Source organism: Capra hircus, chromosome 6 (genome assembly GCF_001704415.2).
Source record: "Capra hircus breed San Clemente chromosome 6, ASM170441v1, whole genome shotgun sequence".
In the NCBI taxonomy this organism is placed as follows: domain Eukaryota; kingdom Metazoa; phylum Chordata; class Mammalia; order Artiodactyla; family Bovidae; genus Capra; species Capra hircus.
In genome coordinates, this window is record NC_030813.1 from 68,311,864 (window position 1) to 68,326,109 (window position 14,246).

General features: G+C 41.6%; 1 protein-coding gene across 5 annotated transcripts in view; it reads left to right on the forward strand.

The window, feature by feature from the left end:
- DCUN1D4 (defective in cullin neddylation 1 domain containing 4) overlaps positions 1–13,862 on the forward strand; it is a 76,626-nt gene extending 62,764 nt beyond the window's left edge. For 3 of the 5 annotated variants that reach the window (XM_018049449.1, XM_018049446.1, XM_018049450.1), the window contains 3 exons: positions 8,110–8,214; positions 10,291–10,393; positions 10,505–13,862. In XM_018049449.1, the coding sequence (XP_017904938.1) occupies positions 8,110–8,214; positions 10,291–10,393; positions 10,505–10,560 (264 nt within the window). In that variant the 3' untranslated portion in view covers positions 10,561–13,862. The remainder of the gene's footprint in view (positions 1–8,109; positions 8,215–10,290; positions 10,394–10,504) is intronic. The other 2 variants (XM_018049447.1, XM_018049448.1) reach the window with 2 other exon arrangements.

Sequence of the window (14,246 nt, forward strand, 5' to 3'; positions counted from 1 at the left end):
GGGGCTTCCCTGGTGGCTCTGCCTGCAATGCAGGAGACCCTGGTACAATCCTTGGGTTGGGAGGATTCCCCTGGTGGGGAGGCTATGGCAACCCACTCCAGTATTCTTGCTTGGAGAATCCCCATGGACAAAGGAGCCTGGTGGGCTACAATCCATGGGGTCACAAAGAGTCAGACACAACTGAGCAACTTACACTTTGACTTCACCCTTTAATATACCTGGGAAGAAACTATAGTACAATACCAGGAAAAGATAAAATGCCCATTTTTAACATCTCTCCACCAAAATTATAGTCCTAAGGATTTGCTTGTTTTCGCCCTCACCTTAGAACCTTGTAGCCAATTAAAAATAGCACTTGATTGTAAAGTTATATTATTTTTCTCCTAAGTTTACTTTGGCTTGAGCTTACATATAGTCTTACAGATGTCAGAGAAGCACAACACTTTAGAGTTGAAAGAAACTATGGAGGACCTGGGTTCAGTCTTGTCACTGTGCAGACGGTGAGACTGAGGGCCAGAGAGGAGGGGACAGCATGAGGGCCTGAGCTCTGTCCCCAAGCCACACCACCTTCCTGACTCAAACTGCCACCCCGTCCTGTGGTGTCTTGTTCCAGGAAGGTGGGGGGATAGAGACTTGGGCTGAAATGGCCATTTCTTCTGCAAGTGGAATTTTGCCTTGAATATTTTTATGCTTAGTGTTTTTTCCCCTAATATAAATTTTATTATATAAACACATGTTGTATGGATTCCTATAAGTAAAACAGTCATTTTTGTCTTGATTCCTTTAAAAGGACCTAGTGAGAATAAGATGGGACAAAGAAATGAGATAAAAGACTAAATAGAGTGATATTTTTGGTTGCTCTGATGCTAGTTCTTATGTATCAGTTAAATTTGCTTTTTCTGTATCCTCTGGGGCAAAGACAAGGTACTGTGCTGAAAGCCATAGAGGGAGTTGCCTCTTGGGGTTCTGAGAAGGGTGAATGTTGGGCTGAGTGAGGCACTGAGAAGAACAGCATCTTAGCCTGGCTGAGAGTTGACACCATGAATTGATGACCCACTGAGGAGGTCTTCCAGCAGCGCATCCCACAGCCTAGGTGCAGGAAGGCGAGAATGACAGGGAGGACTGAGGGAAGTTTCTAGGCTCGGTGGAGAGATGGGAGCTGAGTGGAGCCCTTCTGAGTGACTGAGGCAGAGAGGCTTCTGGATGGGTAGAAGGGGGGTTTTGGCGGGGTGAAAGAGAAGAAGGGCAGTGAGCAAGAGAAGGATGGGAGATTTCTTTAGGGGCGAGTCCTGGCTTTTCAGCCCTTGCAGTGAAGCTTTAAGAAGTTGTATCACAGGGTTTTGTGGAGGCAGAAGGTACTAGTGGGAATCCCGCCTTCTTGAGAGGTGATCTTGCGATGGTTAATCTGTTGTTAGAAATTAGTCCTCGCAGCCTGTCCCGTGATGCACCCAACTTTTCCAACTGCCTGTGGTTTTATTTAGTTTTTGAGGTGTTTCAGGAAGGTGCTAAGAGGTCACATGTTAGAGCTAATGTCTAAGTCACTTCCATTTAGTGGAATGGTTGTGGATGTTACTCATAGAATTTGCTGAGGAAGATTTTGTTGGGTCTTATGTTCAACACCCTGTTACCAGAGAACTCTGTCTAACTTTAACCTGAGATCTGCTGTGACCATTTGATTCATTTCCTCTTCTAACTTGAGTCAGTTCTTATTTCTTAACCAATGTGTTTGTCTGATTTCCCTCTCCACACAACCCGCAACACACCAGACATACACGGACACACACTCCTTGCGACTTCTTATACTTTTATTGTAAATTATGAGGAAAACAGAAGGCGGACATGGGTGAGGACAGAAGTAGAAGAAAATATGGTCATATAATCCCAGGTTCGTTACTGTGAACATCTTGTTGGCTTTACCTTTAAGGTTACCCTTTGGTTATTGCCTGAATTTGCTCAGCAGTTGTTTGCAGAGTAAATTGAACTCTGAAGAGCTGAGAAGGAGGCAAATGGGTACAAGGTGAAATGCTCAGGTTTGGAATCAGACTCTTGGTTCAAGACCCAGCTCTTATTGGCGGTCATTTAACTCTTGTGCCTCCGTTTCCTTATTGATAAATTGGGGATTATAATAATGCCTCTCGTAATAGGCATATAGTAATAGCCTCCCTTATTATTTTAATATTGAGTATAAGGCACTTAAAACAGTTGCTGGTTCAGTTCTCAATAAAAGTTAGCCATAAAATTAGAAATAGTGGTTGAATTTTTCTTCATTGACATTACTTAGGTGCTTGTAACCCCCTAGTGGCTCAGACAGTAAAGAATCTGCCTGCAACACAGGAGACATGGGTTCAATCCCTGGGTTGGGAAGGTCCCCTGGAGAAGGAAATGGCGACCCACTCCGGTATTCTTGCCTGGAGAATTCCATGGGACAGAGGACCCTGGCAGACTACAGTCCGTGGGGTCACAGAGTTGGACACAACTAAGCGACTAACAAAAAGCAGAAGATATTAAGAAGAGGTGGTAAGAATACACGGAAGAACTGTACAAAAAAGATCTTCACGATCAAGATAATCACGATGGTGTGATCACTCACCTAGAGCCAGACATCCTGGAATGTGAAGTCAAGTGGCCTTTAGGAAGCATCACTACGAACAAAGCTAGTGGAGGTGATGGAATTCCAGTTGAGCTATTTCAAATGCTGAAAGATGATGCTGTGAAAGTGCTGCACTCAATATGCCAGCAAATTTGGAAAACTCAGCAGTGGCCACAGGACGGGAAAAGGTCAGTTTTCATTCCAATCCCAAAGAAAGGCAATGCCAAAGAATGCTCAAACTACCGCACAATTGCACTCATCTCACATGCTAGTAAAGTAATGCTCAAAATTCTCCAAGCTAGCCTTCAGCAATATGTGAACTTCCAGATGTTCAAGCTGGTTTTAGAAAAGGCAGAGGAACCAGAGATGAAATTGCCAACGTCCAATGGATCGTGGAAAAAGCAAGAAAATTCCAGAAAAACATCTATTTCTGCGTTATTGACTATGCCAAAGCCTTTGACTATGTGGATCACAATAAACTGTGGAAAATTCTGAAAGAGATGGGAATACCAGACCACCTGACCTGCCTTTTGAGAAACCTATATGCAGGTCAGGAAGCAACAGTTAGAACTGGACATGGAACAACAGACTGGTTCCAAATAGGAAAAGGAGTACGTCAAGGCTGTATATTGTCACCCTGCTTATTTAACTTCTATGCAGAGTACATCATGAGAAACACTGGGCTAGAAGAAGCACAAGCTGGAATCAAGATTGCCGGGAGAAATCTCAATAACCTCAGATATGCAGATGACACTACCCTTATGGCAGAAAGTGAAGAGGAACTAAAGAGCCTCTTGATGAAAGTGAAAGAGGAGAGTGAAGAAGTTGGCTTAAAGCTCAACATTCAGGAAACTAAGATCATGGCATCTGGTCTCATCACTTCATGGCAAATAGATGGGGAAACAGTGGAAATAGTGTCAGACTTTATTTTGGGCAGCTCCAAAATCACTGGAGATATTGATTGCAGCCATGAAATTAAAAGATGCTTACTCCTTGGAAGTAAAATTATGACCAACCTAGATAGCATATTAAAAAGGAAAGACATTACTTTGCCAACAAAGGTCCATCTAGTCAAGGCTATGGTTTTTCCAGTGGTCATGTATGGATGCAAGAGTTGGACTGTAAAGAAAGCTGAGTGCCGAAGAATTGATGCTTTTGAAGTGTGGTGTTGGAGAAGACTCTTGAGAGTCCCTTGGACTGCAAGGAGATCCAACCAGTCCATTCTAAAGGAGATCAGTCCTGAGTGTTCTTTGGAAGGAATGATACTAAAGCTGAAACTCCAGTACTTTGGCCACCTCATGCGAAGAGTTGACTCATTGGAAAAGACTCTGATGCTGGGAGGGATTGGGGGCAAGAAGAGAAGGGGACGACAGAGGATGAGTTGGCTGGATGGCATCACCAACTCGATGGGCATGAGTTTGAGTGAACTCTGGGAGTTGGTGATGGACAGGGAGGCCTGGTGTGCTGCAGTTCATGGGGTTGCAAAGAGTCGGATGCGACTGAGCGACTGAACTGAACTGAACTGAACCGAAGCGACTAACACGCACAAACCTCAGGTTTCAAATAATATCTTGTCTTCCAAGAGTACAGTAATAGAAGCTATACCAAATATAATGACTGTGGAAAAGCTGTGCCAGTTGAAAGATCTTTTTTGTTTCTCTTTACGTTTTAAAGAAAGTGTCAGTAGTTGAGCTTAATTGAGTAATTGCCTTGCAAACATTGTTTTTTGAGAACTATCCTGGGTGAATTCTCTAAGCATCTTGTTTTAGTTTTACGCTTTCCAGTGAAAAGGCACTCATGAGTTTTAAGACCTTTTGCTTGTTTCTAATGTGTAATTAAAAAAAAAAAACAACTCCCATTCAAAAAACTGATTTGCTGTGTTTTCAGCTTTGTAGACAACCACATTGATTCAAGTTCTTTAGCACTCTGTTTTTGCCTTATGTTTGTTGAATTGTGATAAGGAAGACTGCTTTGTCTCTTTATGTTTTGTAATCCCCATGGTTTCAAATAAAAATTCTGTGAATTGTATTACAGATCTTCAGTGACAGTCTTTTGATTTCATGTAAATTGTCACCAATTTCTTGGTTGTCGCCATTTAATATGTTTGTGATCATGGGTACTTATATATTGTTTCTTATATATTCTAGCCTCTCTCGAAATCTTATGGATGTCTTTTTTAACGTTAAAGATATTTTTCTTTATAATTTTAGTAATTACGCATTCCCCTTTTTCAAATGCAAGTTTTTAAGCTATTAAAACTTCGGGAAAATTGGAAATTGGTCATCTGACAGAGATCTGTGACATAGCGTATCTGAATACCTAGATGTTTGGAGAATCATTTTTGTAATATTTATATTTACATATTTACAATTGATTATTTTATTTTAGTTTGTGTCACTTGTGCCATTTAAGAAAAAAAAAAAAGCTTAACTTTCACATCTTACAGGAAGACCTCTATTTGAACAGTCTTACATAAACAAAAACACTATTTGTTTTCAAAGTTGAACGTCAAATCAGAACTTGATAAAACTTCATTATTCACTACATTAGTGGTTAGTAGTCTTTAGCTTGAGGAGTGCATTCTCATTCCATATACGAAACATAGCTTTTTAGAATATTCTGAGTAGGATCCTTTGGTTTTACAGCTGCAAATAACATCTGTAACTGCTTTTAAAAATGTGTGTTTAAGGAAGACCACAAAGCAGAATCTAGTGGTATATTGTAGGGGGTTAATAGATCTTTGGTGTGTGTGTGTGGAACCTGCTTGGTTCCTATTAGTATTTGATAGATACAATGAAAGTTGTTTGTTTTGTTGTCTTAGAAAAATGAAACTTCATGAAATCCATACCTGCACATTGTGGGTCAAGAGGTGGCAGGGAGAGCTGTTCTGCTGCTTTCCCCTTAGCCTTGATGGGCCTTTGGGGGTTCTGGTTGACACTGGACAGTCTGTCTCAAGGTACTTGCTGCTTAGATTCTGACCTTGAGATGCCGAAGTCTGCCTATTGCACCCTGATGCTCCATAAGCAGAGTCACAGGGTCAGTGTTGACAGCGTACTATTTGAATTTCCTTCAAAGGGCTTCTAGATGTTTTTAGCTGTATTCCTTGGATTTGTTAAGGTGACTTAAAAAAAAAAAAACAACACTCAGTGTTGATGGCTGCTTCATAGCATCCTGGGAGATTCAGTTCACTTAGTTGGGAACACCTTTGAGAATGCCATTAGGATCACTGTCAGAGAACCCCCGGGCGTGTCTCCATTTTGCTGTTTCGTGGATGTTTGCTCTGGGATCTCTCAGTTGTGCTGTCCCCAGGAATCTGCAGTGTTTGCAGTCATAGTCATTTGCACGTAGCCTCACATCCCCCCACAGGCAACATTGGTGATCAGCGAGATGCCACTGTTCAGATTGAGAGTGCCTCCATAATATCTCTCTCTTGTTTGCTAGGCAGAAGATGGTGTTAGTGATTGCGAGCTGCTGGCTGGCACCCTGGCAGAGCAGGAGTGAGTGAGTGCTGTTCAGCTTTCCGGCCCTGTGAGTCTGATGCCTTCCCTCCATGTTTTGGCATCACTGCCAAACACATGCATTGAAATCCTTCATGATCACCAGTTTGTCAGATGGTTGCGCTGTTTCCAAGAGTCTGTCCAGGTCCTCTGTATCTTCTTTTCTGTCACCTTAGTGTATGTCCATTGTGATGGGGACGTGGATGGTGTTGGAAGAAGGCATAGTGTGTATCAGGGCAAGACTGGCGACTTTAGGTCTAGTGAGTGACTACAGGCTCCTCAGAGGGAGAGCATTTCCAGAGCGTCCATGCCCTCAGCCCAGCGTTGCCTGAGCTGTTGTTCAACTGGTGCCCGGTCCCGTGGTGCCGTGTGCGTTTCCAGCAGGTCCCTGGGTTTCTTCCATGGGACTGTGGAGGGTGCTCCATAGCGGGGAATGCTGCTGCTGCTGCACCCACGTGACAGGACAAGAGGAAGTCTGCTGTTTCCTTGCACAGTGCATTGCGGAAGCACGAGCCATGCAGTGCAACACCCCAGGAGGCTCAGGGGCAGAAGCGGGGCCCCCACAGGGCGCCCTTCCCACTGTTGTCCTCTCCTCGGAGTGAGCCCTGCACCCCTGAGCAGGGCCATGCACGTGGCCAGGGGAGGGCAGGACAGGCTGTGGAGGGCAGGCCCCTCCTTGCCCTGAACTGTGGAGCCCGCCTCAGACTTCAGCTGTGTGGCCAGGACAGGGCCGGGTGACTGAGAGCCATCTGACCCGGCCTGTGGTTGCGTGGTCGTCGTGCCGCACAACTGGGGCCAAAAGGCAGACCCGTCGCACATCTCCATTCTTGGCTATTGAGTGAGGCGCTTACGTTTGCTGTGTTGTTTAAGTCCTTTACTTTAAAATCAATGTCAGGGCCAGAAATTCTCCTTGTACTCAAGAGCACTTCACTGTTAGAATCCTTGAGGTAACAGTTTTATCAGGAGGTATGTGTGGCTGCATATGTGGCTGGCACGGGGTCATGCATCCTCCTTTAATCTGGTGAACATTGAGATTCCACTCCACATGAAACAGCCAGGCACTTTCTCCCTTTGTAGAAAGATACTTTTGCAAACTTTCTTTGAAACTAAGATACCATGACGAGGCTAGCTAGCATTTGATGTCTAAGGTTACCGCTCAGGGTCCCAGGTCCTCTGTCCTTTTACATAGAAACTGCCCACTTTTTAGTTCCCAAATGGAATCTTGTAAGAAAGATCAGTGAGAAATTAGCATTCTTAATTGTAAATATCCGTAGAAGGAGCTTACTCTGCCCACATTCAGGTTTATGTAAATGTCTTTTCTGGATTCCTCATGCAATGTCGTCTTTCACTTGGCTGTTAGTTAGGGGTGTTCTGCTAGGAGATGTCGCATGCAGCAGATCTAAGGTAAGAAGCACTGTGGCTGGTAGACAGGTGGATATACTGCTTTCCCCCAGGGTGGGGGATGGAAGATTCTCCAGTGCCCCAGTGTTCATTATGAGCTCCACTGAAGTCCATCATTTTTAGGTACAAAAAAAACATTTACCAGTGAAATAAAATTGGTGGAAGAAAGATTTTTTTTCAAGGAAACCTGATTCCTAAGCATGAAATTTGAAACCTTTAAACTCTATTTAGTTAAGTTAAAGGTTTTGGGGATCAGTAATTATGATGTCGATAATAATCATAAATGTCAAACAGCTAGTGACTGAGTTATGGATTTTTATTTATCCCAAGGAATAATCACAGGTAACAATCATATCCCATGAAATAATCATAGATTAGGGTAATCATTTAATTGATATGAATCTTTCTCACAGTCAAACTCTATAGTACAAAACTGTTTAATCCTTCCATTATGTCTGACCACCTCCCCTCCCCCCTACCCTAGTCTTGATTCAGGGTTTTTATGGTGTATGATACAGGAGCTGTTTACTGATTCCTCACTGAAGTGAAATAGGAATTTGGATTGTTGAAACAGATTATTTGGGGGCACTTGGCTCATCCTTGTTTTTGTTTGTTAAACAGGAAAAGGACCAGCGAAGCCTAGACATAAACACTGCCAAGTGCATGTTGGGACTGTTACTAGGAAAAATCTGGCCCCTTTTTCCAGTTTTTCACCAGTTCTTAGAGGTACTAAATTGTTATTTTATGGAATGTATGTTTGCTTGCTTAGAACTACCAAGTGTGCTTTACTTGGTCCTTTTCTGTACTTTTCTTTTTGTCATACTTCTCTGCCTGTAGGAACTGTGGCAACACACTTGCTGCCACTGAGCACATTCCCGAGTCCTGAGCGTCCCCAATGTGTGCACTGCACACGCCCCCGGCCCCCCTGCAAATGCTCCAGACAGCGCAGCTCTGGCCTTTCCTCTCTCTTCCCCCTTTTGTTTGTGTTTAGATTTCCTGCTTTTTATAACGAGAGTGGGACAAGCTTTACCTTATTTTGTGGCTTTAGATGAAGCTCCACTTTGATGAAGTGAAGGTTAGAGAACAGCCATCCACTCTCTCACTAAGTTCAGTCTGTAACAAGTCCTTACCCACTCTCATCTCCAAGCAGCTTCAGTCTCAGTGGCCAGTTCCTTCATATGGTATCTCCTGCAGTTTAAATTTTCTTCATGTCTGTTTTTGAAAGAACCCAGCACTTCCCTCCATTGTTATCGTTTGTTTGCTCTAAGTATTAATGAGAGAAATTCTGAGCTGCTGGTTATTAGGAACTGCTCTGATGCCAATGTAATAATACTGTTAAGACCTGGAAGAACTTGAGCTGAAAGTCTGAGTTACTTGGGTTGTCATATATAGCCTCCTTCTTGCCCTCCAGTCCCCAAACCCCTTTAAAAATTGCTTTTTGCTTGAAAGGAAGAGGGTGTTGGATCTTGGAGAAATTCCTGGACTTTACCCTGACTCCAGCTTCACTCTTGAAATAATTTTCCTTACAACTTGTTGGTGTAATGGTCCAGAAAAACTTCTAACTGACAGGCTCCTTGGAGAACTGTTATTGAAATTTGCTTTTAACATTATTAACTGGGATTCCTGAAGAAAGGTATGAAAACAAGTTTTTAATATAAGAAGCACTTGTTTACATGACAGCCCATGTATACCAGTGATCTCTTCCAGTTTCTCTGACAATCCTCAAAAATGTTAGCTTTATTTGGAAAGTGAGTAGCAATGGGCTCCTGATCTCAGGAGGCTGGGAAGAATTTAAGGCTGGGTGTGAAGGTCCTTCTATAGCTAAAAGACTACAGCAGATTTGACTTCACACAGTTCCAGGAGCACCATCAACTGTTTCAGTGACTGGGTTTTGCTTTTAGTTGCTTAGAAAGTTACACTTATAGTCTATGCTTTGTTCTCTCTCTCACACCAGTTTGCATTTTTCTTTTAAAAGGACCCAGTAATCCTTTCATTTGAGCTTTTCTTGTGTTTGCATCCTCCAAACCATTCGCTCAACTCTCTTGCTTTTTATGTGCTTGTTTTCCAGTGTTCCCGGTTTCAGTGGCAAAGATTTAAGAATTATCAGACTGGGTTTTATTTTTAGATTTTTATACAGGAATACTGTATTTTGAAATATGCATGTGTCCTTTTTCCTGTCTGGGAGGAAGAGAAAAACTATTTCATGGCTGTTCTTAGTCCTTTTATGATCAGACTCAAGTTTTTAATTATTAGAACAATAACTCTTCAGTGGCTGGACCACCTAGTCCTGAGACTGCTTGCAGCCCTTAGCAAGGTCTCGTTGAGTAAACCCACAGTGGCATGTGCCGTTAGCTGACAGCTTGACAGGAAGCATGATGTTCATGTCAGGGCCTGTTAATGGGAGCAACTCTTTATTTAGCACTTACCGTGTGCCACACACTCAATAAAGTGCTTTTCATAAATTATAGAAATTATCTGCCTTAAGCCTTACCACATCTCTGTGAAATGGATATTATCCCTCTTTTACATAAAAGGGCTTTTGCCATCTAGCAGTTTCACTTCTAGGGATGTAAAGATGTGTTTCTTTGATGCATTTGTTGTTTTATGTTGAGCCCCCATAATATTTTTGTAATTAAAATTGTCATCCAAAGTTCCCTTCTCGCCACCTCTCACCCTTCTCCTAGCATGGTGCCTAACACCCTTCAAATGGACCTTCATGAGCTGTTATCAAGTTGATTGTCACAGTAGTTGAAACTGTCTGATTTGTTGTGTTAGTAATTCATATTATTTTTCCTCCACCAGCAATCAAAATATAAAGTTATTAATAAAGACCAGTGGTGCAATGTGCTAGAGTTTAGCAGAACAATTAACCTTGACCTCAGCAACTATGATGAAGATGGAGCGTGTAAGTACTGGGTTGGTGTCGTCTTCCCCCTGTCTCCCGCGCATTTGCTCCTCAGCCTCTGAGAAGTCTCATAGCTGTGTTGTTCCCTCCCTCTCTTCTCTCTCTCTTCAGGGCCAGTTTTGTTGGACGAGTTTGTGGAGTGGTATAAAGACAAACAGATGTCCTAGGACTTTATGCATAGCAGCGAGAGAGTCACTGTTACCACAGTTATGTCAACCATTAGCCATAAATTGCTGTTTGTATCCAAGCGCATGCTGCTTTTCTTGCACTGTCTCCCTTTGGCAGGGACGTGTTGGTGTTTGCTATTGAATGGGCCAGCTCTGCTTGCTGTGTAGCATTGTTCTCTTGGAAGGCTGCTTTGCAGTTTGTATTTACACTACAGATTGGTGAATTTGCCAACGTCCTCACTGTGATTATGTGTATATTGCTGTTTAAATTTTGTATATGTGTATAAAAAGACAAAGCTTCACCTAGAGATTATTTCTGCAAAAATGTATTGTAAAATAATTTTTGTGGCATATTTCTAGTCCCTTTTTTCAAATGACCCAATTACACTTTTCTTTGGTCTCAAAATGTAGCATTTCAGAACACAAGACAGAACAGCTATTACCATATGCAAATGTTGCCAGAATTAACCTTATTATTTAAGAGGCCAACTTTGGAAGGAGGTGGGAGTCGTAACTTTTCAGAGGCGCTATGCCAAATCTAATTTGGTTTACTTAAATATTAGCATTTTGAAATGATGAAAGTTAGAATAATTGAACATATAGACCCATACCATGCCACAAATCATTTCCACCATGCAGTATATAGGTTTTGATTTTCTAATGTTAAAGCTGTCATAGTTTGAATATAGGTACAGATGAACAAATTACAATTGCACCTTTTTTCCCATTGGTTTTAAACCCTTGTACACTTTTTTAGTGCTTCCCCCCCACCTTTTGCATTCTTCTAGTCAGTGTTTGGTCTGCTGATGCTTTCTATGCCATTCCAAGTAAAATTTATTTTGCCGCCTCCATGAAAACCTAATGGTTTGCTGGCAATTTATAACTGCAGAGCACTTTTAGTTGTGGCTTGAATTTTTAGTTAAGCTTTCATGGTGTCTGATTTTCTAGTTTTGCGGGGGCGGGTTGGGGGAAGAACTATACTATAAGTGAGAGGTGTTTTGTTTTGTTTTCCTTTTTTCGTTTCTTTCATGCTAGGCTTTTCCTGGCAGAATGTCCATTGCAGGCAGTGGACACGACACCACCAGCATTGAGCTAAAAACTCTATTACACGGTAGGACCTTTCCTGGAGGGGCCGCTCGTCATTACCTGAGTAATATGTACAGAGAGGTGATAGCCATTATTTATGTGGGTAAGGAAACAGGAGTAAACGGGACGGTATTTTTAGGTTTGTATTTTATGTTTTTGTTTTTTTTCTTTTCTTGTCTTAGCCCTTCTCAAGGAAATGTATAAAAAAAATGCTTCTCCCTCAACTCTCTGGTGCTATTGAATGACTTAATTTAGTCCCTAAAGTTTTGTGAGAACACAGTAGTCTAATGACTTAGACCGTCATTAGACAGTCTAATGACTTAGAACCAAGTAAAAGCTACTGGTGCATTTGAGCAAGTAAATGCATAGTTGTGAGCAGAATCCATGACTGAACATGTGACAGTTGGAAGAGGTTCAGATTATTTCAAAACCTGGCCCCAAAACCTTTTGGGTCAAATGTGAACCTTTAAATGGCATTATATGAGTAAAGCACACAGACAATGCTACTGTTTGACCACGATTTCATAGTTTCTTTGCAAACAGTGTTCAGATTTTCATATTTTGTTTTTCCCTAACTGAACCACCAAAGACAGGAATTTTGTATGTATATACAGTGTGTGTGCATATACAAAATCATGATCTGGTAGAATGAAATCCACTTCCTTTTTCTACCAAATAGAAAGGTTTGGTTTGCTGTGAAATAAACCAGAAGTTTGAAAAACTCTGTAGTGATTAAGCATACTTAATCATTCCTTGTTTAGAAGCTGTAGACTCCCCTTCTACTTTACACATTCACACCAGTTTGCACAAATTCATCCCTGAAAAGAACAGAAGACGTTGACCGCAAGCACAGCTCCTGAGACCAGCGTGTTGAAAGGGCTTCCATTCCGACGGGTGCCTGTTAACTCCGTTGGCAATTGGCTATAGGCAGGTTCCAGCCTGTAAAGAACTTGATTCATTTTCAAAAGGATCCCATGAAGTTAACAAATCACACTTTAAAGGCAGCAGTTCTTAAATTCGATCAACTCTAGTTTTGTTTAAAGCAAATAGAAATCATCAATGAAATTATTTTCAAAGGTACTGTAGGAAACTGGAAAATTTTTTAACAGTAAGCACAGTTAATCCCAAAATAAGAGGGTGGCTACAGGGAAAATGTTACATTTTAACACACAATGAACATTTTGATGACAGGGGTTTTGGAAAAGCTAAGCAAAAATTATTTCATGATGTGTAACATGGAAGTAAGTATTCCAAAAGGATGATCTTGCCTATTTAGAAAAGGCCAAATAATCTCTGAATTCCCTTGAAAAATAAATGTGACTGCAGCGTGCTTGCCCTTGGTTTCTGTGATTTTATGCAGTTATTTTTAAGGGGAAGAAGAGCCAGAAGTAATAAGATGTTTTTTCATAAAAATCTCCCTAAGTTACATAAGTTGAGCAGTCACCAAGCACTTATTTATGGGCAAATGCTAAGTAAATGAGGGTGCCTTTTTCTGGTTTTTCTTTATCACCTACATCTCCACCCTTTCTCTCTTTCTGTCGTGTTTTGGCCTCCACGTTGCAATACTCTGTGATAATGGAATCCAACTTTTAGATGTTTACTGTTGCGGTAGGTCAGAAATTGCATTATTTTATTTGCCATAATCACCCTCTATAACGTTACGTGCAGCTTATTTGAAGCATGACCTCTGAACTAAGTTTTTATAAAGCTGACTAGACAGACTTCTAGGATCTGGATTAACAACAGACTTCTGTTGCCTCTCAGTCTCCATCTTAACAGTGCTTTTGAAGTTTATACAGAAAGCTTTAAAAGTTAGTTTGTGCCCTTGGTTTTTACTCTTACAACTGCTAAAATACCTCTGTAAGCCTTATCTTTTATTCTTTCATATGTTGTATAATAAATGTATAGAATCCATTGACCAACTAAATTGTTGGGTGTCTGTAAATGAGACCAAAATGTGGGTTGCTTCTTTTCATGAAGTCATTTCTCTCGGGGGTTACTGTCAGTGAACTGCAGCTAACCTGTAACTGTGAATGCTTCGTGTCGTCAGTATTTGCATCACCTTCATAAACGTGTGCAAGTCTGTGACTCCCAGCTTAAGTGAAATATTGTTATGCCACCTAACTTGAGTACAGCAAACTGGTTTTAGGTTTTAATGGAATTGATGTAAAACGATACCCCATAAATAAAAAAGTTATTTGTGTTTGGTTTCAGAACTGATCTGTTTATTTTTCTCTTTTCGTGGCTTTCTCTTTAAAAAACCCCTTAAGGTAGTTTTAAACTTCCCTGGGTGGCTCAGACAGTAAAGAATCCGCCTGCAGTGCAGGAGACCTGGGTTCTCTCCCTGGGTTGGGAAGATCCCCTGGAGAAGGGCATGGCAACCCACTTCAGTATTATTGCCTGGAGAATCCCCAGAGGAGCCTGGCGGGCTGCAGCCCATGGGGTCGCAAAGGGTCAGACACGACTGAGCAACTAAGCACAGCACACAAGGTAGTTTTAAAGTAGTTCATGTATCATCAAGTCGGCCCCAAGGCTACAAAAGTCAGGTGGGAAGCATCTCCTTCTGAACTTTCTTCATTTGTTTGAACCTATAGAAAGGT